The 26,666-nt window shown below is 40.8% G+C and overlaps 1 protein-coding gene across 1 annotated transcript in view; it reads left to right on the top strand.

The window, feature by feature from the left end:
- MSH3 (mutS homolog 3) overlaps positions 1 to 26,666 on the top strand; it is a 166,991-nt gene that overhangs the window by 93,543 nt on the left and 46,782 nt on the right. Inside the window, exons 16-19 of the mRNA XM_008048264.2 lie at positions 1,073 to 1,137; positions 5,045 to 5,161; positions 11,534 to 11,641; positions 18,562 to 18,673. Of these exons, the coding sequence (XP_008046455.1) occupies positions 1,073 to 1,137; positions 5,045 to 5,161; positions 11,534 to 11,641; positions 18,562 to 18,673 (402 nt within the window). The remainder of the gene's footprint in view (positions 1 to 1,072; positions 1,138 to 5,044; positions 5,162 to 11,533; positions 11,642 to 18,561; positions 18,674 to 26,666) is intronic.

Below are 26,666 nucleotides of genomic sequence, written 5' to 3'. Positions count from 1 at the left end.
TTGTCTGTTTAACTGGGTGTGGCAGACTTGAAACTGTTTAATTTCTCTCTATACAGAAAGACAACATTAACTTTCAACATTTTTGCTGAGGATGAAAATTCTTAACATTAGTCGTTAATTCTTACTATAATTAATGTAAAAACTAAGTATTTTTGTTAATGTAAAAATAAACTCAAGAACCAAGTTGATACTATTAGTAATATGAATATTATAAATTCCTGAACTTATATGCATATTATAAAACTGGTAAGTTTGAAAAAAGTTCTCATCGCTATCTCAAAATGAATGACAGCCACAGAGCTTGTGGATTCCATTCTGCACAAAATAGGCTTTGAAAAACTTATTTAACTAAAACATGAATTTGACTGTAATAATGTGGGAGTGGAAGCACGCCAAGAAGAGATGCTGTGTAACTAATGCTAAAACCAAGAAGTGCGGTGGAACATCGCAGGCTTTGGCTGATTTCAGAGATGCCTGTGTGCAGGACACAGTTGGGTCATAAAGACACAGTTTATAGAAGTAAAACCTCAACTGGCATGTGAAGAAATACCTTCTTCTCTTAGTAGTTAGGGAAGTTCAGAGTCTTCTCTGTGAAGTAAGATTTAGCTTCTTTAGATAAAAACTATTACAAAAAAATCTCTTCTGTTCAGAGTAGGGGAGGGTCCTTGTCTCAAATAGGTGTAACATATAGTAATTGAATATTTTAAAATCTTTTATACTTAGAAGTTTAATCTCGGAGTAATAGAATTCTTAAGTAAGTACTAATATGTGAAAAAGGTTATTAATGAATAAAACCATCATTTGTAGGATGCACATAGCAGTATTATAAACATTAAAGCCCCGAGGTGTATGCTTTATTACAGACTTTTTGCTCATCACAATTGTGTTTTATCCCAAGTATTGAAACTCTAATTAATGTTATTTAGCTGTATTAATGTATATAAACTCTCTGAAGAATATCACTGGATAAATAACTAAAAGATATATATTAAACTCTTAGACTGCGATTTTGAGAAAAGTTTAAAAAAATAAGGACTTCCCATCTAAATATGTTTATTTGTATTTGTTTTAGTTTATGATTGAAATAAAGAACTCTGCCATATCATGCATACCAACTGATTGGATTAAGGTTGGAAGGTAGGTTTAAAAATAATTTTTTTTGTGTGTATAACAAGAATTATAATGACATCTGTATACCTGTGTGCTACTTGACCAATAATAGCCACATTCTTGAAATTAAAAGCAATTCTCCCCCTTTGGTTTTCTATGGAACTTTTAACCAAAGAGATAATTATCTTTAACTCTTTTTATCATTGATCGTAAAACATTTTTAAAGGGGTATTTTATTTTTACATATTTATATTTGTATATATATATATTTTTTGTCAGCATCTCACTCTGTTGCCCAGGCTGGAGTGCAGTGACAGGTTCATGACTCACCACAGCCTTGATCTCCTGGGCTCAAGCAATCCTCCTACCTTAGCCTCTTGAATAGCTGGGACTACAGAGGCACACTACCACACTCAGCTAATTTTTAAAATTTTTTTATAGAGATGAGATCTTACTATGTTGCCAATGCTGGTCTCGAACTCCTGGGCTCAAGCAATACTTCTGCCTCCCAAAGTGCTAGGATTACTAGTATGAGCTACCACGCCTGGACTTTATTTACATATTTGTTTTCCTGTTTTATGAGCTATTGTTTTATTCTTATAGCACATGAAAAACGAGTTGAGAACCTTCGGTTGTAAGATTAATTTAGTTGCTCGAACTTCTTGATGAATGCTGTGCCTGACATTTCTTTTAAGAAGCTGAATTTCATTTTCTGCCTCACTGAGCTTCTCATTTCTTTATTCTTCATGCATTCCTGGGCATATCGTTTTAATCGCTCTTTACATCTTCTTTTTGTAACCTGTATCTTGAATTGATGAAAATTAACCAGAAACAAAATTAGATAACCACATTGAGACCCTCCCTATTCTCCTTGATTTGACATTAATCTTGAGAGGGGCTGGTTGAAGAAGTGGCCTAGAAAATGTATACTCTTGCAGGCATCCTTTGTGGGGTATTTGTTTAGAGGCTCATTGAAGAAGTGGCTTATGAAGTGTGTACTCCTGTGGGCACATCCTCTGTGGGATATTTGTTAGGAGATCATTGAAGAAATGGCTTAAGAAGTGTATGTTCCTGTGGGTGCATCCTCTGTAGGTTATTTGTTATGGGCTCATTGAAGAAGTGGCATTATGTAGTGTGTACTCCTGTGAGCACATCCTCTGTGAGATATTTGCTAGGGGATCACTGAAAGAATGGCTTAGGAATTGTGTGCTCCTGTGGGCACATCTTCTGTGGGATATTTGTTAGGGGCTCATTGAAGTGACTTAGGAAGTGTGTACTCCTCTGGTCACATCCTCTGTGGGATATTTGTTAGGGGCTCATTGAAGTGACTTAGGAAGTGTGTACTCCTCTGGTCACATCCTCTGTGGGAAATTTGTTAGAGGGTCATTCAAGAAATGGTGTTAGGAAGTGTATACTGCTGTGGGCACATCTTCCATGGGATATTTGTTTGGGGCTTATTGAAGAAGTTGTTTAGGAAGTATGTACTCCTGTAGGCATATCTTCTAGGATATTTGTTAAGGGCTCATTGAAGAAGTAGCATTAGGAGGTGTGTACTCCTGTGAGCACATCCTTTGTGGGTTATTTGTTAGGGACTCTTGAAGAAGTGGCTTAGAAAGTGTGTGCGCCTGTGGACGCATTTCCTGTGGTATATTCGTTGGTACCATAATTAATAAGTTTGCATGAGCCTGAGATGAAGTTTTACATTTGCCTTAAACTGTGAAGGAGGGACTAGTGGTTGGTGATGGTGTGAAAGAACTCTGTGATAAGGCTGAAGGGACACTTTGACAGGATGTGAGAATAACTGTTAACTTACTGTTCTAATTAAAAAGCAAAACTGTTTATTATCCATTGCCACAGCCTCAGATGATGAGGGCTTGGGCATGGGCTTCTTTAGCCCAATACTATTCTTTTATTTTGGTCTGTGCCGCCAGAAGCCTTACTTTAGGTTTGAGTGTTGCCAATTTCAGGAGTGCTGTCTTCTCCTTGAGGGGGTTCTCACCTTGGCCTACTTTTGTCATATGCCACAACTCATGAATGAAATGTGCTTTATGAAGAGAAATCACGAGAAGTCATGTTAGCCTGTCTTCAGCAATAATTGACGTGTCTCACTAAACAAGCCTTGCCAGAAAAGAAGCTGTGATGAATATGTTGGCACAGAAGTCTAGATGATGTAATTTATGAGCAGCAGGCAAGGTGTAAATCAGCATCAGCATCTTTTGGACATTCAATATTGTAAATTGAATGAACAGATAAGATGGTTTTGGAAAGGTTCATTGCAATTTATCTGTTGTCTGGCCATCGGAGCCTTGACAAGAACAGGTTAGAACATTACCAGTCAGGTTATGAATGCAAAAGGCCCTCCTCTAATCCAGTCTCTGGGCAAACTGAAGATAATTGTAACAGTGAATACAGGAGTGGGGAGCACTTGAAGACCAGAGGACACCTTTTCCCCTTAAAGACCCTTCAACATTATAATAGCATCAGCAGCAATAGCAACTATCACTACCACAAGACAACTAGTTTTTGTGTGTATATGTGTGTTTTTTAGTTGGGGTCCCACTGTGTCACCCGGGCTGAAGTGCAGTAGCACATTCACGGCCACTGCAGCCTCAACCTGTTGGACTCAGGTGATTCTTCCACCTCAGCCTTCCAAGTAGCTGGAACTACAGGTACACGCCACCATGCCCCTCTAATTTTTTGATTTATTGTAGAGATGAGGTCTCACCAAGTTGCCTGGGCTGGTCTCGAACCTGTGGGCTCAGGCAATCCTTTCACCTCAGCCTCCCAAAGTGCTGGGATTATAGGTGTGAGCCACCATGCCCAGCCTGACAACTCGTTTATTTGGAGTACTTACAACAGAGGTACTATCTGATCCTCTCAGCAGTCCCTCTGAAGTAGAAACTATTATCCCCATTTTATAGGTAAGGAAACTGATGTTTCAGAAGGTCAGGTCCATTTACTCAGATTTACATTCTGGCAAGTGGGTGGCAGGGTGGAAGCCTTGGCCTGAGCTCTCTGGGGGACCCACAACCTCCTGCTGTGCCCTCAGCTTTTGGGCAGAGCAAGCTTGTCCTGTAGACCAGGTGAGGAGTTATATACTGTTGCTCCTCACCCCAGCCACTGTGACCCTGCATGGGTCCCCAGGTCCTGGAGAGCTCCTCTCTTAGGTTGCCTCCTGTGTTAGTGCACTGCTCTGGCATGTGTTTTATCTTTCTGTTTTCATTGGAACAAGTCACTTATGCAGAAAAGTAACAATGTAAAGAATAAGGCCAGACAGAGTGGCTCAGCCTGTAATCCCAGCACTTTGAGACACCAAAGCGAGAGGATTGATTGCCTTAACCCCAGGAGTTCAACACCAGCCTGGGCAACTTGGCAAAACCTTGTCTCTTCAATAAATCACAAAAACTAGCCGGACGTGGTGGCTTGCATCTGTAATTACAGCTACTTGGAAGGTTGAGGTGGAAGGATCACCCGAGACCAGCAGGTCAGGCTGTGGTGGCCATGAGTATGCCATTGCACTCCAGCCTGGGCAACAAGAGTGAGGCTCCAACTCAAAATAATAATAATAATAATGTAACCTTCACTGATGTGTCTGCCTCCAACTCTGTCACACTTTATTTTGCTTTATTTTCTTCTGACCTTCTTTAAAAAGTGTTTTGATTTAGTATAATTTGCTTATGAAATAGAAACTCTAAGCCCTGACTTTGCTGTATGAGTATAATTTGAAATGCGTTTAGAAAGCTTCCTGAACAAAGTCAAATTTTTCTGAACCAGTAGAGTTTAGTACCATAATTAAAGAATGTTCCTCTGTTTACAGCTACTTACTTTCAAGGTTCATCAGAGAATAATAAATAGCTACTTTCATTTTCCAGAATGATGACATTACTGATTCTTTACTAACCTTGATTTCTTTTTTCTGTTTCTCCTCTTCTAGCACAAAAGCCGTGAGCCGCTTTCACTCTCCTTTTATTGTGGAGAATTACAGGCATCTGAATCAGCTCCGGGAGCAGCTTGTCCTTGACTGTGGTACCGAGTGGCTTGGTTTTCTGGAGTGAGTTTACCATGAAAAATACAGTCTGACTTTTTGCTGGGAGAAATAGACTGGAAAATCTTTCCATCAGAAAGAGAATAGAGACCACTGCTTAGATCTGCCATAAGTAGCCGAGGCCTGTGTTCTCCAGTTTATTTTTTGATTCTTGAAATGTCAGCTCATCCTAATCTTTGATGAGAGACCAAATATACTTTGTTATTACTGTACTAATATTTTATTCCTGAGGGTGTTTTGTAGTCAGTTCTTGAAATTCCACCTTGGAACTTACCTTTTTTATATAAAGCCTTATCGTCTCTTTCAGGATTGGACAAGTTAGGAGTTAGTGTTTTTTTAAAAATCTCCATTTTTTTTTAACATCCTGTATGTTTTCATCCCAGCTTTTTTTGAAATTTAAAAAGTCTACTGAATGTCAAGATGTCCACCTGCACTCTTCTCCTAGGTTCATCAGATGTTAACATTTTGTCACATTTGTTTTTTATCTTTCATATGTTTCTTTTTCTGAACATTTGGAAGTAAGTTTTAGACATCATAACATGTGACCCCTGAGTGTTTAAGCATGCATCTTCTAAAAATAAGGACATTCTGCTGTATAGTCATAACACTAATATCACACCTATGCAAATTAATTTATGAATATATTTAAATTTCCTGAATTTCATCAGTGTCCTCCCTCTCAAATTTTTAAATGTAAGTTCTAATCAACTTTCACAGTGGTGCATTTGGTAATTATGCTTCTTTAGTCTATTTGCATCTAGAATAGTCTGTTACCTTTTTTATTTTTACAGCATAGGATTTTTTTGAAGAGTTTTTTTGCCATTGTCTTTACCTTCTGGATTCATTGATAGTCACGTGTTCATTTGGACAGTTTTACATCAGTGGTGTGCTGACAAATGGCTAACAGCCAGCTTTCTGCAAGAACAGTGATGTTCTTGGCATTTGCTGATGTCTGAAGTACAGATACTCCCCCCAGGGCTGAGTGCAAGCTGCCACTGGACTGAAGTTGGGAAGAGAGATTTCAGGCCACCACTTGTCTAAGTACTGCATGTATAAACTCTCTATTTCTCACATGAGCTTTGTGAAGTTAAGTATTATTACCATACCCAGTTTACAGATGAATAAAGTGAGATGCAGAAATAAGAAGTTGCTCTTATTAGGACAAGGGTTGGCGCCCAGGATGAGCCCCGCTGTCTGGCTGAGGAGCTGCCTACCTTGAGTCTGCAGGTGTCCCTCCAGATGGGAGTCTCTGTTAGACTCACTCTTTAGAAACCTAAACAGTAAAAAATTAGGGAGGTGCTTCGGAGCTTTATTCCATTTCACGTAACTAACCTGATAAGCAGAGAAAAAAGAATAAAAAAGGATTATGTGAGAGTTTTCAAAAGGTAATAAGTAGGTACTAACCTCTTTTTGCCTAGAGGAGTCTTAAATTATAAGACCAGGAAGACTGCTCATATGTCTTCTTTTGAGAAGTGTCTATTCATATCTTTTGCCCACTTTTTAATAGGGCTGTTTTTTTTATTCCTTTCAGCATGCTTGAGTTCCTTGCAGATCTTAGATGTTAGGCTTGGCAGATATACAATTGGCAAATATTTTTTCCCCATTCTGTGGGCTGTCTCCCTGATCTCTTGATGGTGTCTTCTGCTTTGCAGAAGCTTTTCAGTTTGATGAGGTCCCACTTATCTATCTTCTCTCTTATGGCATGGACTATTAGGTTTTTGATCAGGAATTAGTTACCTATTCTGATTTCACTAAGAGTGTCTTCTGTGATTTATAAGTTTCTTATAGTTTGAGGTTTTATGATTAGGTCTTTTCAATCCATTTAGAGTTGGTTTTTGTTTATGGTGATAGGTAGGGGTCCTTTTTCAACCTTGCACCTCACATCTTAAAAAAAAAGACCAGGAAGAGAGTATAGTTTAGTTGTACTGAATCTTTTGAGATTATCTGATTCAGAGTCTTGAACCCAGGGACAAAATTTTATCTATTTAGTTTCTTTTCCAATTCACTTTCAAATTCCCATTTTAAGGGTTTTCAGGACCTCTGAGATTTTTAGTTCTCCTGGCCTTTTCCTTAGTATTGGCATCAAGAACATGAAAATTGGACTAAAGCAACACCTTTTAAGCTTCAAGGACCATGTTCTAGAAGTCCCTGAGATTTTATGAGGTCTTACTGTGTTTATTCTGTTCAAAGCATACATGACTGCGTAGGTCTGGTGTGTTCTTCTGTCATTATTCCAGACTAAAGAAAGCTTATGTCTCCCAGGCTAAGGCCTTGGTGTTTTTCTTGGTTCCTCCTTCCCTTGTGTCCTTATGTCTATTGTTAGATTCTTAATTGTCTTTTCCCCTTTGAAACATCTCTTTGACTTGTCCCTTCTTCTGCTGCCTCCTAACAGCCTAGTGTTACCTTACCATGCTTGTTGTATCAGCCTTCTGGCTGGGCCTTCTCCAGATTAGCCCAGGAAAGCCTTATGTTCATCACACCTGGGCTGGAATTGTGAGTTCCTTAGAGTGAGTTAGCATTAAATCCAACCTCACAGAAGAATGTGATATTCATGGTGTAGTACTCAGTGGAAAATGGTATGTTAAAGTATGATGTGATTTTGTTGTGTATATTCACATCAGGCACAGCATACAAACCTGTATGTTTTTAAAGATTACATATATGTACTTATTATTATATTACGAATATGCTTGTTACCATGTGTATGTCTTTGGAGAAATGTCTTAATGCATACATGTGAGCATATATATAGACTCAAAAAATATTAACCCATTTCTGAATGTGAGGTTACTAGTGATTTTAATTACTTTGCAAATATAGTTGGCCTTTCATGTCTGTGCTTTCCACATCTGCAGATTCAACCAGCTGTGGACTGAAAATATTCAAAGAATAAAAAGCATGATTATATCTGTGTACAGACTTTTTCTTGTTAATATTACCTAAACAATATCGTGTAATGACTATTTACATAGCACTTACACTGTATTAGGTATTATAAGTAGTCCAGACATGATTTAGAGTGTAGGAGAGAATGTGTGTAGGTTATTATGCAAAGAGTACATCATTTTATATCAGGGCTGTGAGTATCATGGATTTTGGCATCCTCAGAGCATCCTGGAGCCAGTCCCCACAGATACTGGACTGGATGTGACTTCAGAAGTTTCTACAATGTGCATGCTACTTTCAAAATAAGAAAAACATTAAAGTTTTTATAAGAATAAGCAATATTGACAGAAATCTCACTTTGATTGCTTTTATGCTTCAGCCATTGGCTTTCAGCCATTGTTGTGTGAGAGCCCCCACTTGACAGCCAGCATTGACTGTGATGCACATTCTCGAAGTGCCAGATTGGGTGAATAGGATGCCATTAAAAAATGGTGAGCTTCAAGGAACCTGCCTTCAGAGGACTGAATCCTAGCCACACCCTGTTTTTGGCTGTCACCAAGGTCCTCACTGTTGTGCATTAGTCATAACATAAAGGACTGCAAGAAACTCAGGCTAGACATCTCTCTCAAAATTTGTTTCTCTTTTTTTGTATTCTCTTATTTTGTGCTAGTGATGGTGATGTTATAGTATACAATTGTTTTTCATTTTATTTGTCTTATTTATGCTATCCTCTGTCATGCTGACATGATAGAGGATATTGCTATCCATATCATAATAATAACTGTATCCTTCCCTGCTTTTTTGCTGTATTAACTGGAATGGTACCTACTGAGAGTTGTGTCACTCATTTCCATCCTGGAAATTAGAAGAGTGTCAGAGAAGCTGGGCATGGTGTCTCACACCTGGAATCACAGCACTTTAGAAGGCCAAGGCGGGAGAGTTTCTTGAACCCAGGAGTTTGAGAAGAGCCTAGGTAACATAGCAAGACCTCATCCCTACCAAAAAAAAAATGCTGGCATGGTGGTACATCCCTGTAGTTCCAGTTGGTCGGGGGGCTAAGGCAGAAGGCTTGGCTGAGCCCACGAGGTTGATGCTGTGGTAATACCTCTGCACGTCAGCCCCTGTGAGATACCGACTCAAAAAAAAAAAACAAACAAACAAACCATCAGAGGCTGTCATATTCGACTCCAGGCTACTGTTTAGTAACAAATGAGGGTCTTGGTGGCCAGAACAGGCCCTGAGAAGGAGAGCAAGAAAAAAAAATCAACCATTGTTAGTGCCATAGTGCTTGGATACTCATGTCTAGAGGCAAGAGCAGAAACGTCAAATATGGCTGCCTCTGGCAAAAGCAAGGTGCTGGATGGGAAGATCATCTGTGAGTAACTAGAGTAGGGTCAGTACAGCTGCAGTGTGGTAGGGCAGTGGGCAATCAGACTGAAAATCCCAGCCAGAGTAGGAATGACAAGGCTGCTCAGGACACACCCTCTGGGAGGGCAGTCCACATGACATGTGGCATCTTAGAAACTCGGAAGAATTTCTCTGATGCTGTCCCTCTTGGGTCTTGGGTTTTGCATCAACTGTATCTTTTTAGTGGGAATTGTGCTATGTGTTTTGATGAACCATAATTTGGTGAGAAACAGGTACATTATACTCATTATGCTCTATCTACTGAGATGAAAAAGTATACATGTACTGGGAATGTACTTTTCAGTTCACATTTTCTGGTCTCTTAGAAATTTGTGACTTATCACTACCTATGTTAATTTTTTAAAAAATTAAATAAAATCTGGCCAGGCATGGTGGCTCACATCTGTAATCCTTGCACTTTGAGAAGCAGAGGCAAGAGGATTGCCTGAGCCTGGGATTTCGAGACCAGCCTCGGTAAAACTAGCCAGGTGTGCACCTGTGGTTTCAGCTACTTGGAAGGCTGAAGCAGAAGGATCACCTGAGCCCAGCAGTTCGAGGCTGCAGTGGCCATAAGCATGCCACTGCACTCCAACTTGAGTGACAGAGTAAGACTCTGACTCAACAAATAAATAAATAAGTAAAGTAAATAAGTCTGTCTCGCAATCGCTATTTGAGGCAGAATAGTTCCTGTAAGGATTTAAGCTCAGTTATATATTTTATCTTAAAAAGATATTTTTACTGGGCATTTTTAAGCATTAAGTTTTGTAGCTTAATTATGATGGGGGAACCAAAAAAATCCCAGAATTTATTTATAAAAATGTTGTATTTATTTTTACATATTTAAACTTCATTCACCTGCAAAGTACTCTTTGTTTGATTCAGTACACCGATCAAGATGCTTTTTCTGCTGCTGAAAACAGTCTCTGAACTTTTCAATTTTGATGTCTTTTAGTGCTTCTTCCTTTTTTTGTTTCACCTTAAAGTCCCTTTGAGGACTTTTTTCATCTGGGGAACCAAAAAAAAAGTCCCTGGGGTGAGATTAGGTGAATGGTGAGGTCGTGCCATTTTTGCCACGGGGGTCATCCCATTTTTGGTCAAAAACTGCTGAATACTCACCATGGTATTGGCAGATGTGTTGTCATGATGGAAGAACCAGCCACAAGTTTGCCACAACTCGGGATGTTTCTTCTGTAAATCATGATGCATAATAGTGCTAGCTAGTACACTGATGCCGAAGGCTTCCTAGAACACTTTTGTAACAGGGGAAACCTGTACTACAACGAGCCCATCCTCCAAAAGATAATTCAAGGTTTTATTGGATCCCTCCTCATATGTACATTTCAAACATCCATAATTAATCACTACATACAGATGTGCACAATTTATACCGTATTGCACACATTGACACAAAATACTTTGATATGATAAAATGGGATAATTTAAGCAAAAAAGAAAAAAGTATGTATTCTTATACTTTTTTCTGACTGTCTTTCAGTAAGTCTTAAGCTTTTAGGTCATTATTTTTAATTAGCCAAAGATTTGAGGCAATGATCATTATCTTTTTAAAAACACATCTAAAATTTTTATGTGCATTATTAATAACTGAAGATAATTGAAAAAGGTACTTTTTTCTTTTCTTCAACAAGTATTTATTGCAGTGTTTGTTCTATGGCAGCGTTATGGACTAGGCATATTAGGTCTACAGTGGAGTAAGTCAGACCTGGTATTGACATGGCTGTTCCAGGTATGGATGAGGCTGTGAAGCAGCTTCACAGTGGAAAGAGTCACTGATGATCGCAGCTGAGGGACAGAGGTTGCTGGGCTTGTGATCACATACAAACTAACATGTTGGGGTCAGATGAAGCGTGTCATATGGTCTTGGTAGTGGACATTATTTTATAGAAACTGTTTTACTGTTACATAATTCCTAGATGCAAAGAAATCTTAGTGTGATTTCCACCTCTTAACTGTCAGATGTGCCTGGGAATGTTGTGTGTGCTTACACTAGTGGGCAAGGGAGTGCTGTGTGCCATTTCTGTGGGTCTCAGGAACCAATTTGCTCACCTCCTTCTGTTGCCTCCGCAGGAAGTTTGGGGAGCATTACCACTCCTTGTGTAGGGCCACGTATCACCTGGCAACTGTGGACTGCATTTTCTCCCTGGCCAAGGTCGCCAAACAAGGACATTACTGCAGGTAATGTGCTTTTATTTCCCCCTTTACCAATGCTTTAGATAAGATGGCATTATTTCATTAATTTTAGTGTCTTGATCATAAAATATTACGATTACTCAAATGTGTTAGACTCTTGATAAAGTTGAATGTCATGCACATACAGACTGATTTGAAAATTAATAGTTTCCTTGCTTGCTTGTTCTATCTCTATTACTGAGTACAATGAAAACATTTAAAGTTTATTTGGGTGATTTTTTTTCTTTTTTAGTAATAGGGTCTCACTGTGTTTCCCAGGGGTGCGATGCAATGGTGCAATCATAGCTCACTACAACATCAAACTCCAGGGCTCAAGCAGTCCTCCCACTTCAGTCTCCTGAGTAACTAGGACATATGCCACCATGCCTAGCTAGGTTTTTATTTTTTATTTTTGTAGCGGTTGCTATATTTTCCAGGTTGGTCTCAAACTCCTGGGTTCAAGTGATCCTCCTGCTTCACCCTCCCAAGGTGCTGGGATTATAGGCATGAGCCACTACGCCTGGCCCTCTGGATGACATTTTTATAAGGTTTGACCACTTCTTTCATTTGTTAACTCTGACTTGAACACTCTTATTATAAAAACTTGATTAGACAAGAAAGGCCTGAGGGCTGGGTGCCATTTTGGGGGTCTTGTCTGCTCTTCTTTTTGAGAGTCCAGGTTTGTCCCACTGTTCTTCACTGAGGTCTGAACATCCCAATGTGGAATGTTTATCCTCCTTTTCATAGAGGATGTTGGTATCAAACAGATCTAACTCTAAATCTTAGTTTTGATTCTCCAGAAGTGTGAGTTTTTTCATACACTTAAGAAAAATTGCAAGTATTTAGTTCATGGGCTCACTGTGCGAACTAGAGACAGCATGTGAGTGACACTCTCTGCCATGCCTACCCCACAGGGTTCACCGTAGATCCATGTTTTGCTGTTTATATGCCTTTCGTATCTTGGCTTCCTCTCTAATCTGTGTCAGCTGTCTTTTTTTCACATTTAATTATCCTCTGTACCCAGTGTAGTACCCAATAGATAGTGGATGTTTAAAAATTTGTTTAGTGCACAGCATTTCTTTATGTTAGAAGAAGGGTGGAGAAACTGGCTATGCCAGTTATGTACCCTAAACGTACCATTTGCTTTTTTGTTTCATTCAATTTTACTATCTATTTGAATTGCTTGAATCTATATGCCAGGAACAACAGAATCTTGTGTAAAATAGGTTTTTTGCATTTTACTTCTTGCCCTATATCTTGTCACTCAGAGGAATGCAAATATATACAGATTTGCATAGTCAGTTACCTGCAGGCATTTAGAGCTGAAGCATCATAGAGCAGTAACTGGGGGAACTGTATTCGGTTTATCATCTGTAAAGATGCAACACGTAAGCTTACTCGATTTTGGTCTAGTTTTGGGCAACTCAGAGTCTATCTTCAGGTGGCTCGATTTTTCCCCTTAAGCATTTGCAGTGTTAAGGAGTTTTTTTGGGTACAAGTTTTCTGAGCAAACTTCCAGTGGACACTGCTGGTGAGTAGGCAGAGTGTGGACCACTGCCTATGCACACTGTGCATATTCGGGTAAGCACTTAACATCAGAAACACTCACACCCATGTGCCCTTCTCACCTTTCTGCCATTGGTTGCACTAATGCTGCCACTGGCAAGAAAGAAGGGCATCTGTGTGAGTGTGTAATGCACCACTGCATCAGTGGAGAAGTTTGTGTTTGAGTATGTACATATGTATTGGTGTTTACACTTAAACATATCTGTATGTTATATATAATGCATAATTTAAAATAACATTGAATTTGCAGCACAGGAGTCAGAATCCAGCACTAGTGTTGGAAGTGCTGGTCTAGCCCAGCCTCCGTCACTGTCTAGCTGTGTCCTCATGTAAGCCTGAAGTGTCCAGTGAAAGACTGTGAGAAGCCAAGCTGTGATTGGTTAAGAGGATGCATCTTCAGACTGTAGGAATTCTTTATGAAGATGTAGTTTTGGCAAAAGCTATCTAAGTGGTGGAAATGTATTCCTCATATGTCACTTTAAAATGATGCGATTACTTCCTAGACTCTGGAAACATCTTAGAGTATCTGTGGTGTGCAAGTGTGAGTCTCAGTTCTTTCTGTTAGGCTGCTCCTTGCTCTTTTATCATTTTCCAGTGTATATGCCAAGAGGACCCAGATTTGCACGGGGGAAGTTTAGTCTCTCACTAGGCACAGGCTTCGGAATGTAGACCTTGGATCAGGCAGACACAAATGTAAGCAGTAGCGTGGTCATTTCATATCTGACCTTAAGCAAGTTGCTTAACCTCTTGGACTCTTGGTTTCTGCACTGATAAAATAATACCTACACTCAGAAGTGTGCAGATTAAGTGAGATAGAGATATGTGAAAATTCTGAGTGGGACCAGGTAGTTAGTAAGTACTTTGTAGTAGCAGCTGTTGTTATTCACAGATACTGAACTATTTAAAAATCAGAAGGTGTGGTTTCTCTTGCCCATACCAGCTCTGGCATGTCTTCCTTTCTTTTTTCTCTTCTTTCTCTAATAAACTTTGTTTTGAAACTTTAAATAAATAAATATCAGAAGGAGTTAAGTATTATAAAATTTCTTTGTCTTTAATAAAAATACCTGAACTTAAGATCTTCTGTTAGTACCTTTTGTAGCCATTTTCTTTTTTAAAAAGTCACTTCTGCTTTGTCAGTTCTGTCATGTGGCTTATCTCTTGGAACACAGTAAGCATGGTTTAGAGTTTGTGTATGATGATTCAGATGTCTGCAGTTCTCATGGGTCTGCTTCTGTCATTTGTTGTTTCTATTGGTTTTCGTTCCTGCATCTCCTTGAGTGCCTGGCTATTTTGATTATCCACTGGGTGCTCTTATTGCAGAATCATTTGTAGAAACAGTGTGATGTTATACTCATTTTGAAAGAGTTGTTTTTTCTTCTGCTGGGCATCTTAGGACACTAACAATGCAGCCTCGTATGATCCAGATTGGGGGTATGACTGAAGATGAGTTGCTTTCCTGTTTCAGAGGTACCCCTTGTGTGTCTCCACCCAAGCAGAGCCTGTGAGCTCAGGCCCACTTGTCCTCAGAAATCAGTACATAGGCATGAGGGGAGGGGTCCCCTGGCCTTTGTCCCTCCCGATCCCAGCCTGGTAATTCCTTGCTGTCTTGTTAGTTTCCAGGTGGCTTTGGGGAGCTGCTTTCTGTCCTTTGTCCAACTTTTCTATTGTCAGCAGAAGGAGGATTGTTCCAGATCCCCCAGTCTATCAGTGAGACATGCCAGGAAGTATTTCACTTGCTAAAAACCTCAAGTTGGTATCGTTATATCAAGAAAAATCTATCAGAAAAACATCTAAATGAATTACACTACATGGTGGCCTTTAAGTAATGTCATCAGTCTCATTTTTTGACAAAAATAAAATTGAATGTAAACTATAAAATAGGAAACTTCTTTTGCATTTTAAACATAATATTTACCTGAAATTTGCATGTTTTTCTAAATTTCTAGGGGTTTTTTGAAGATTTTAGTACATTTGAGCTATTGCAGTTAATTCAGACATTATTTGGCTTCATAATTGTAGTCTTTTCTTTCTAAATGCTGTTAAGATATTTTTATTCGCTATTGTCTAAACTTTTAGGCCAAAGTTCTTATTCTAGGTCTTTCTATACAGCCTATATCCTGTATATTATGCCATTTTATTAATATAGATTATGTTCTGTTTCTCTGAGGCAGATAAAAGAGGGGTGCAAATAAAGTAAAATAAAATGAGAGGTACAATTTAAAAATATATCAAATAAATTTAAGTTCAAATGTTTTATTCTTTCCAGGAAATATCTTGGTTGTCTTAGTTCTTTCTCTGTCACTGCTGTAAGGTGTCATCAACATGCTTTCCGTAACCTCTCCTGCTATAATTGTACACCCTGGTATGTCATACGAACTCTGTGAGCTATCCTTTGCTTCTTACTTTACCAGGAAGTGTTCTGTCATCATATAGTTTTGATAGCAACAGAATAAGTCAGTGTAAATTTTAATGCAGAACAAATTACTCAAAATTTTATTCTAATGTGAAAATCTTCCTGGGAAGTCATATTACTGTCATGAATGTGATCTGTTGACTTCACATGCCAAAGCACCTAGGATTTTATTTTTAATTGATATCACAAATACTTTCATTTATTTCTGACAATAAATTCATAACCCACCTAGATAAAAATCCCATCTTTAGAATTATACTCTAAAATCCAAAAGTTATCCTTTTCTTATAATTTTAAGTGTTGCTCTCTAACAGATACTTTTAAATTACTTACTTAGGAGATACTATAGTCACTTTTTTTGAAAAATGTAAGAGTACATTCTTGGGGTTTTATTAGCCAGATATATTTAAGAAGAAGAAGTATTTAGGAAAGTACTGTTTCTTGGTGTTATGACTAAGTTCAGAAATGTGTTTATATGTGAAAGTTCTGAGCCAGAGAACTTGATGAGGTTGTTAGTAAGATACTATGCTGAAAAGACCAACAAATGACCAAGAAACTGATTAAAATATGTTTAGTCTTAGTAATCCATGAATGCAAATGAGAACAATGGGATACAGTTTATTTAATTATAATGTACAAATATTGATTCATTAATTGTAATAAAGGTATCATACTAATGTAACAGTGTTAATAGGGGAATGTGGATGTGAGATATAACTCTGTTACAGCTTCTCAATTCTTCTACAAATCTAAAACTTGTAAAAAAAAAAAAAAAAGCTTTATTTAGGAAAAAAAAATGAGGCTCAGACATGTGAAGTGCCAACAGCCAGAGACAATCCAGTGTGTATAAACTGGTTGTTTCCAGGTAATTTTTATCATGTTGCACAGCCTATAACAACGTATTGTATCATATGTTGACATCTAATAAAACTGCACTCTTAAAAAAAAATAGTGGAATTACACCGTTCACCCACCATATTGGCAAGAATTAGAAAGTTTGATAATGCCAGCTTGAGGCTAGGTTATGAAAAAAAGGTTAACTTCATACCCTGCTTGGGAAGGTGAATTGCTATAACTACTGTTATATATTAAAATGAAAAAAGTGAATACCGTATGACCTAGAAAGTCCACTTTAAGAATTTGCTCTAGCTTAGGGAAACACTTGAACACGAGCTCATGGAGACGTGTGAGCTCATGGAGACGTGTAGGGCACGTTGCAGCAATATTTATAACAGTAACAATTTGGACACCTTCTAATGTTTAGCAGCGGGGGACAATGGGTACATCCATGTAGCAACTTTGAAAGAGTGTTGAAAATCTGACAAGAATGACCCTCATCTTCAGTACCCCCTGCCATAAAGGTGCACTGGACCCAATTGCAATTTCTTAAAGGCATTCAAAGAATCAAAAAAAAATTACTTTTTTCTCTTTTAAAAAGGAGAATAAAACTTATTCTGTCTTACATTTTATAAATCTAAGATGTATTTTGGGTTTTTCATTATCTTATTTTTCCTGTATCTTGAAACATTTTGTTATTTCCTCATCCTGGGAATCGTTTAAACATTGTTTATCAATTATTCCAACTATATTGTAAAAGTCTAGAATAGAAAGAAACCTAAAGAATGACGATAGAAATGTAAGAGGGAAAAATCACTGTTGCATCATCCTTCCATTTTTTTTATTGTATTGCCCAAAATATCATGAAGTCTTCTAGAAATCTGGATAGATATCAGATGGATCTCAACGACCACCTCCCACGGGGGCGCCTGAGAGTAGGCAGGACTCAAAGCGGCATGGCTATGTGGATAAAACTGTTGACAAAAACAGATACAGAAGTTTTAAAAAACACAAAGAACAACAAGGCAAAATAAATATATTTTGTATCAACAAAGTGAAAGATATCAAAGACCACAGAAAGATATCTCAATTGAACAGCATATGAAAATTCTTTTTTTTTTGGGTTGGCGTCTCACTCTGTCACCCAGACTGGAATGCAGTGGCTGCTCCCGGCCACTGCAGCCTCGACCTGCTGGGCTCCAGCAATCCTTCTACCTCAACCTTCCAAGTAGCTGGAACTACAGGCGTGTGCGCTACCACACCCAGCTAATTTTTGATTTATTGTAGAGATGAGGTCTCGCCAAGTTGCCCAGGCGGGTCTCGAACCCGCGGGCTCAGGCTGTCCACTCACCTCGGCCTCCCAAAGTGCTGGGATTACAGGCTGAGCCACTGAGCCCGGCCAACATATGAAAATTCTAAGTCATTCTGTTCCCAGTTCTGACACATAACATAGTAATATTTTATATATTTGTAAATATATATATTATATACATATTATATAGTTTATATTAATAATTAATTCTAAAAATAATTTTACACAATTTACTTTATTATGCTTATTATCAAAAAAAATTTAAGTAGCAATATTCTGAACATTTATCTTTCCTGATGAAAATACTGGTTTGATCTTAGATGATAATACAAAAATGAAAAATGAACCCAGGTAGTGTCACGTGCCTGGGTTCCAGCTACTCAGGAGGCTGAGGAAGAAGGATCACTGGAGCCCAGGAGTTTGAGGCTGTAGTGAGCTATGATTATGCCACTGCACTCCAGTCTGGGCAACATAACAAAACCCTATCTCTTAAACAGAAAGAAAAATAATCCTATAAAATCTACCTTTATAGGTAGATTGCAGTGATGGAGCTATCATAAGAGTCTTCTACTATTTGTGTTTCAGGGTGCTATTATTATAATGATTTTCCCAGATTTTATTTTATAGTTTAAATTTAACTTTTATACTCAAAGCCTTACTGGATATATGTTCTTTAAATCTGTGTTTAAGGTTTTGCTGTCTGTCTTACGATATGGGTACTGAAACTTTTCATCCTGTCTCAGAAGTTTTTTAAAGGCAATTTCCATGCCTAGTGAATTGAAACCCTTCTTTCTGCAGGCCAACTGTGCAAGAAGAAAGGAAAATCATGATAAAGAACGGGAGGCACCCCGTGATCGACGTGTTGCTGGGAGAACAGGATCAGTATGTTCCCAATAGTACAGACTTGTCAGTAAGTACCACATTAGGGAGGCACCTGTGATTGACATGTGCTGGGAACACAGGGTCAGTACGTTCCCAATAGCACACACTTGTCAGTAAGTACCATGTTAGGCCAAAAATGAGTAAAAGTCCTCATAACATCCCAAACTTTTAAGTACCAAAAAAAAGGTTTTGTAGTTAAAAGTTACCCAAATTTTAACTTTAGCTTTAAACACACTAATCCTGGGCAAGTTTTATACCCACCAACAAATATAGAATTGGTGCTATTTTCAATGAAAGATTATCCATAGATGGAAGGATTTAGCAACTAAAGAGCTAGTTCTGACTTAACCTAGGTAACCCCATAAAGACATTTTATATTTGCAAATTCCCAGCTATATGAATGGGATTGGAACCATACCATGGTTTTGCAAATTCCCAGATATGCAGATGGGATTAGAGTCCTGCTGTGATTTTGCAAATTCCTCTTAGCTTGCCTGCATTCCACTGTTTTCAAGTGTTCTGTGAAGGCATCAGCGATTCCAGGGATGAGAATTCGCATCCTACAGCAGAAGTTTCCTGCAGAACACTAATGGTCCCAAATGGTATTCAACATATAGAGTGCCTAGGCCCCAGTAGTGACAGAAGTGAGTGTCGGGACCGAGAGTGGCAAGCAAAGCAGAACTTCTCTACCTCTCAGAGTGTGGGGAGCAGTAGAGAAGACAGCCGGGTTAATCCAGCATAGCTTGGTAAGTGTTGTGACACAGGGAAACCAGATGTCCTGAGCACAGGTGGCAGGTCAACTTGACCCAGCATGGGGGAACTGGGGAAGTCTTCAGGGGCAAGATGAAAATGAGTCAGTAGAGGCACCTGCTGGATGAGGCTGGAAGGGCAGCATGGGAGGGGAGAGGGACCTCAAGGAACTGAAAGATGTTGAGCAAGCTGGAGCACAGAGTGTAGGTAAGAGGTGCTAGAGGTTCAGCAAAAATTCCACAAGGAATTTGCTGTCTTCTTTCTAAAAGATTTAAGGGTACTAGCAAGAGAGTTAGTGAAGCTGGGGGAAAATAGTGAAAGTATGGCCAAGTGACTTACTTTGTCAAAGCTGAACAGAGCTGACAAGGTAAGGATGGGTTTTATTCAGTGCAGGGACTGGTCCCAAGTGGCTGAACTCCCTTTGGTTTGAGCAGAGATGGCTGGGCTTGTAGAAGAGAGTGAGGGATTGTGAAGGGTGACTAAGCTGGGGCTGTGGGGTTGGTTAATGTGAAACCCATCTGGATTTGCTAATTGGTGCTTATACTACATTTCAAGGAGCCACCCTGGGGTCCTTGGGAAGACGGTTCTAGGTGATAATAGATGTACATCTCAAAGGGGCAGAGAGAATGTTTGTAACTGAAAGATTTCTAAAGCAGCTGCTCTGAGAAGGGCTGGGGTCACCAGGGTTTGGCTAAACAGTGAATTCTGGTAGCACAGAGTTGTCTCAGGGCTGGGTCATCTAAGGATGCAGCCTGGAGCTGGTAGAAATGATGCCTGTGGTCAAGCTTCTAAATGGGAAGGGTGGACACAGTCGTTTGTCCTCAGGGTCTGAAGGTGTTCGAGACCTGGATTGAGGCCTTGTCCAGAAGAAGTATTGGAGAAGCCTGGCTAGCAGTTGGTCAAGGGGAGGGTCTTCATCAACATGGAGTAAAATAATAGGATGATGGGCAAAGAACAAGTGCGTGGGGAGTGGTACAGCACAAGAGCTCATAATGGAGAATGAAGTGCTGGCTTTAAGATTGTTAGGCAGTATTCCGATGACAACAGAATCCTAGGTGTGGCCACAGAAGGCAGGTAGCAGGAGAGGAGGAGGGACTTGGGAAAGTGTGGTCCCTGTGAATATGGATGTTGTCTCAGGTAACAGCAGGGTCTCTGGAAGACAACAGTGGCTGGGATGTTCGAGATGTGGGAAGTGGGTATCTGCCATGAAGTAAAGCCCTAAAGCAGCCAGGAAGAACTTCTGAGCCCTGAGGCATGTGGGGTGTGAGGGAGCAGAAACTTTGGCCCCAGATAAGAAGCCTGGGGAAAAACCTACAGTTAGGCTTCTCATTAAGCCAGTGTGGAGAAGATGCAGGCCCAATGTTAGAAACAGGGTGTGGGGACTTCTTGAGTTCAGTGAGCAGTGGAGGATCACTTACAGAGTGGGTCAGAAGGGAAGCCAGGTCAGCAGGGGTTGGGGTGGTCCACGTGGTGGGGAGCCAGGTGACGGGGTGCATGGTTTGGTGAATTTGGTGGCCACAGGAGAGGTGAAGGGAGTGTTTTAGCACTACATGTTGGTATCATAACAAGGTGTGTTAATTGTATGTAACCTGTGTTGTCATCTCTTCAGATTGCTATCACAGAGCATCACAGGCTGAGTAGCTCATAAACCACAGACCTCTTTCTCACTGTTCTGGAGACTGGGAAGTCCACGGTCAAAGTACAGCCACCTTGGTGTCTAGTGAGGACTTGTTTTCTGGTTTGTTGATGGCACCTTCTAGCTGTGTCCCCATGTGCGACTCACGACCTGAGCACCTCCCAGACCCCCCACCTTCTGACACCATTACCTTGGTGGTTAGGATTTCAACATAGGAATTTGGGGGAGACAAACATTCAGACCACAGCAACCCAAGACCCAGTGTCTGTGAATGTGTTCATTCTTATTAGTAAACTTGTATGTTACCTAATGTATCAAGCAGGTTGTAAGGACTGGTTCTTTTGTTTTCTTTAAAAAGAAGACTGTGAGCATAAGATTTCCTTTCTCAGTGATCATAATGCCAGTAGGTGTCATTTTTCTTGAGGAAGTAACTATAAACTAAGGTGCTGAACATTAGAATTGTAAGTCACTTAAAAGTTACTTCCTAGCCAGGCTTGGTGGCTCAGCCTCTAATCCCGCGCCTTTGGGAGGCTGAGGTGAGTGGATTGCCTGAGCCCACGGGTTCGAGACCCACCTGGGCAGCGAGACCTCATCTCTACAATAAAATCAAAAAATCAGCTGGGCGTGGTAGCGCACGCCTGTAATTCCGGCTACACGGAAGGCTGAGTCGGAAGGATCGCCAGAGCCCGGCAGGTCGAGGCTGTGGTGGCTGGGAGCGGCCACTGCAGTCTGGGCGACAGAGTGAGACTCCAACTCAAAAAAAAAAAAGTTACTTCCTGTCACTGTCCCCATGCCCCTCCCCTTGATCTCAAGTATTTTATCCTGGGCATTGTTTTTTTTTTGTTCCTTTTTTCCCCCCCTTTCTTTTAAAAAGTATATTATACTGTTTAATAAAGCAGGATTTGAGAAACTAAAATAGCCTTCTGTCTAATTACAAGGATGTTTTAAAGAAACAGTGAACTCTTATATTTAAATCTTTACAAAGTAAGTGAATTTTTTCTCCCAAGCAGGCACCTCAGAATATTCCAGAATATTCGTTTCTGTTACATATGCTTTTTCTGACTTGAGTAGGAGTTGATATAGAACTGTTGCTATGGTGAAGTGCATTCTATTTTTCAGGGTATAAATTTATATATAAGGACAGTATTGCGAAAAAACTTATATAAAATTCGATTTAAACTATTATATGGGTGTTAATTATAAAATATACCCAGAAAACACCGATGTTAAATGACATTGTTGCTTTTGTTAATCATGGTTTTAAGAGCTGGTCTTTTGTGCATGAAATTCATACTCTCTGGCTTCTGCATCATGTGAACTTACTTATTACACTGCTTCTGAGCAAGCCAAAAGTCTGCCCACTCCTCTCCTAGTTTTATGAGCACTTTTTAACCCCTCTTTTATGGTCTTATTCGCTGCATAATCCAGGTAATTGTGGACGTGGCCCCACTGGGTCTCCCTTATCCACTCAGCCACCTTCACACCCCCTCTCACCATGGCCACCTGCTGTGTCCCCACCCTTCAGAGTCCACTTTGTACTCAGCCAGGCTAGGCTTCTTGTCATTCCTGTCACAGGGCCTCTGGACTGGGCAGATGGCATTCTCTGTGCCTGGAATGTCCTCTCCCTACTGCCCACTCCTGCCTCACATGCCCCCACCACACCTACTCCACCTGTTCTAGCCTCGCCTGAATGGCAGCTCTGTACAGAGCCATTTCTAACCCTGGCTGGCGGCAGCCCCCCACTACACTCACCCCAGTCAGGCAGTGGCTCCAACTACCCTCACCTTCGTTGACAGCAGCCCCCTATGTACCCTTGCCCCAGCTGGGCAGACCCCCATGCACCCTCACCCCAGCTGGCGGCAGCCCCACCACCTCATCCTGACCAGCAGCAGTCCCTCTCCACCCTCCCCACTCATCTTAGCACATCCCACTCAGTTGTTGTTGCTCTTGTTTATATCCCATGGACTGGAGCCTGAGAGAATGGGGAAGACACCCTGATAGGTACAATCCCAGGAGCATCCCAGCCCTCAGCATGTGGCAGGCTCCAGTAAGATCCATGAATCAGCCAGCACGCACCAGGTGCCACTTTAAATATTTGCCTTTCTCCACAACTGTGACTTTTCAGGAGATTATGTGGAAATGCCCCAGTTTACAGAGCAATTATACTGCTGAGCCAGAAGGAAATAAGGGGCTTTGAGTGTCTACCTCTTCATTCTCGTGAGCAAATGAAGGCTTCCAGGCTGGGTATTCTTGAATATTTCCCTAAGCAGAGACAAATGCCAGGGCCAGAGGTGTAGTCCGGCCATTTTCCTTCTGCAGTGCATAGAAAATAGAGTGTTGATGGCACTGGCATTGCAAGAACAGGGAGGCTGCTCAGAGGCCAAGGAGGCAAGTCCGGGATTGTGGCAGTCCTGGCCCCTTGTCACCTCGAGCTAGGACCAGCACCCTGGCCCCCTGTCACCTCAAGGGTAGGGCCAACACCTGGCCCCCTGTCACCTCAAAAACCAGTACCCCGGCCTGCCTGTCACCTTGAAGCTAGGACCAGTACCCCTGCCTCCTGCCACCTCAAGGCTAGGACCAACATCCTGGCCCCCTGTCACCTCAAGGCTAGGACCAGCACCTCGGCCCCCTATCACTTCAAGGCTAAGACCAGAAACCTAACCCCTATCACCTCAAGACTAAGACCAAAACCCCAGCCCCCTGTCATCTCAAGCCTAGGACCAGCACCCTGGCCCTCTGTCACCTCAAGGCTAGGACCAACAGCCCTGCCTCCTGATACCTCACAGCTAGGACCAGCACCCCAGCCCCTGTCACCTAGAGGCTAGGACCAGCACCCCAGCCCCCTGCCACCTCGAGGATAGAACCAACACCCCAGCCCCTTGTCACTTTGAGGCTGGGACTAGCACCCTGACCCCTTGTCACCTCGAAGCTGGGACCAGCACCCTGACCCCCTGCCACCTTGAAGACCAGCATGTCACCTTCCTGTCACCATGGAGCATACACAGGACACATGGCCTGAGAAACCTCCATTTCCACTGCAGCCACAACTCTCAGGATTGTATGTTTATGACACCTAATGACTTTCTAATGGATGCGACGTGGGCCAAGGATTAAAATTTGAGAAAATAGTAATAGCAGTTGAACATTGTTTTCTGTTACTTCTTTTTCCAGTCCCCCTCCTGCTTTTGAAACAACAAGGTAGAGAAGGACGTTTCTTTAAGTTTCTGAATGGCTCTGTGGTCTCTACCCTGAATGTTCCTCCTCTCTTCTCTTCCCTGACCTGTCTCCCTTGATTGACTCCTGCTCTTCCTTCAAGACCCAACAAAGTACCACCTTCTCCTTAGAGCCTTCATCAGCACTCTGGCCATAAATAACCTTTCTATTCTAACACTTTGTTTGCTTTGTCTTTAAAGTTCTCATGTACTACTATTTGTTACACAGGTACGGTGGGAAGGTGCCTAGTGGTGACGGGAGACTTAAATTCAGATCCCGCTGTGCTGTGTTTTCTTGTCACCTTATGTAGGCCGCCACCCTCATGGGCCTGGCCTCCTCATCTATAAGATGAGTGATTGGGCTGGGCCACACCAGCTCCCCCACCTGGGGAATTGTTAACTGGGTGGCAGCAAGTGTCAGAAGACTGAGGTCCATACTTGCACCCAACATGCTCTTGCTGCTCCCAGCCTCATACTCCCTCCTGTTGACCGCTCATCTTGGGTTAGAAGTGTAGACGTGAGACTGAGAGCTTGTCTGGAGGAGGCTTCTACTCAGGAGTCTCTCACTATCCTGCTCCTGAGTGACATTTTGACATTTTGCAGGACGAAAACACTGAAATGACCATACTTTCTCAGCTGTTTGTGGCTATCGTAAGATAGCTCGACTATAATTCTTTAAAGATAGATGTTGATACTTGTACCTGTCAAGGAAACTTTTTTTTGCTTTTCTGCAGAAAATTCACTGTTGTCTCAGTATTAGAAATTGGCTTATGACCATTTTATTTTCAAATTATACTGCAATGCTATAGTAACTAAAACAGAATGGTGCTGGTACAAAAACAGATTAGTGGAACAGAATAGAGAACCCAAAAGTAAAGCTACATGTTTATAGCCAACTGATTTTTGACAAAACCAACAAAAATAAATAATGGAAAAGGACACCCTATTCAATAAATTGTGCCAGGATAACTGGTTGACTATATGCAGAAGAATGAAATTAGACACCTCTCAACATGTATAAAGATTAACTCAAGATGGACTAAAGACTTAAGTATAAGACCTGAAACTATAAAAATCCAAGAAGAAAACTTAGGAAAAACACTTCTAGACATTGGCCTAGGCAAAGAATTTATGATGAAAACCCTAAAAGCAAATGCAGCAAAACCAAAAATGGACAAATGGGACTTAATCAAACTAAAAAGGTTCTGCACAACCAAAGAAAGAACAGAGTAAACAGAAAACCTACAGAATTGGAGAACATATATGTAGATTGTGCCTCTGACAAAGGACTAATATTCAGAGTCTACAAGGAATTTAAACAACTCAACACACACACACAAAAACATTAAAAACTGGGCAAAGAGCATGAACAAGCATTTCTCAAAAGAAGACATACAAATGGCTGATGAACACATGAAAAAATGTTTGTCATCAGTAATCATCAGAGAAATGCAAATCAAAACCACAGTGAGATATCTTACCCTAGTCAGAATGGCTGTCATTAAAAAGCCAAAGAACAACAGATGTTGCTGCGTGGTTGTGGAGAAAAGGAACCTCCTTCATTTCTTGAGGCCCTGCTGTGTGTGTGGCCTTCTGCTTGGTGCCTCACACTGCTTAGGCACAGTTTGGGCCATTCCAGCTCGGTGTATTTCCAGTAACTTCAGTAGGCTCCAAAGTGTGTGTAGAGGTGGTTTTACCAGCCTTTAGATTCTGGCTATTTGGTTAAAATGCTCATACTAACTGACCTTATAAATAGATTTAACATATATCTGGGAGTCTTTTATGTGTGGAGTCTCAAATATACTAAGGTCCTTAATAAGAGAGAGGTGAGCACATTCAATGGTAAGATGTCCTGATCACTTCCCTACCTACTGTGGAGGAAAGGGAGTCACGTATTCCCAACTGGCTTTTATAGAGAATGCAAAGAAATGTGAGTGTGGTGGATATCTCCAGTGCCATGCTTTTGTGTATTAAATTCATCTTTATTTGGCCCATGTGTTGGGAGCCTTCTTAGTGGCAGGCCATGTTCTAGGAAGCAAGAACAAGTTGACACAACTCCTGCTCTCTCAGGAACTTACATTCTAGCAGTGACATTGGTCAACAAGCAAGAAAATGCAGATAACTTCAGAGAAGGTAAAGAACATGAACATGAAATGGGCTAATGTGATAGAGGATGATGGGCAGAGGAGCTTACTTGAGTGGTCAAGGGCGGTTTCTCCTGGGAGTTGGTATTTGAACTTCAACCTGGGAAAGACCTGAGGAAAGAACAAGCATGGTGCCTTCCGGCAGGTCAAGGAACAGAGATCAAGTCTGGCTGGCACTGAGTGACCATGGTGGAGGGTGGTGGGAGATGGAGTTAGAGGCAGGCTGGCCTTTAGACCCTGACCTTTAGACACCTGTAAATGCTATGTGGATCTGTTTGG

The sequence above is a fragment of the Carlito syrichta genome, unplaced genomic scaffold, assembly GCF_000164805.1.
Source record: "Carlito syrichta isolate Samal-C Ts95f unplaced genomic scaffold, Tarsius_syrichta-2.0.1 Scaffold123293, whole genome shotgun sequence".
NCBI lineage: Eukaryota > Metazoa > Chordata > Mammalia > Primates > Tarsiidae > Carlito > Carlito syrichta.
This window is presented reverse-complemented; position numbering and strand designations above follow the sequence as displayed.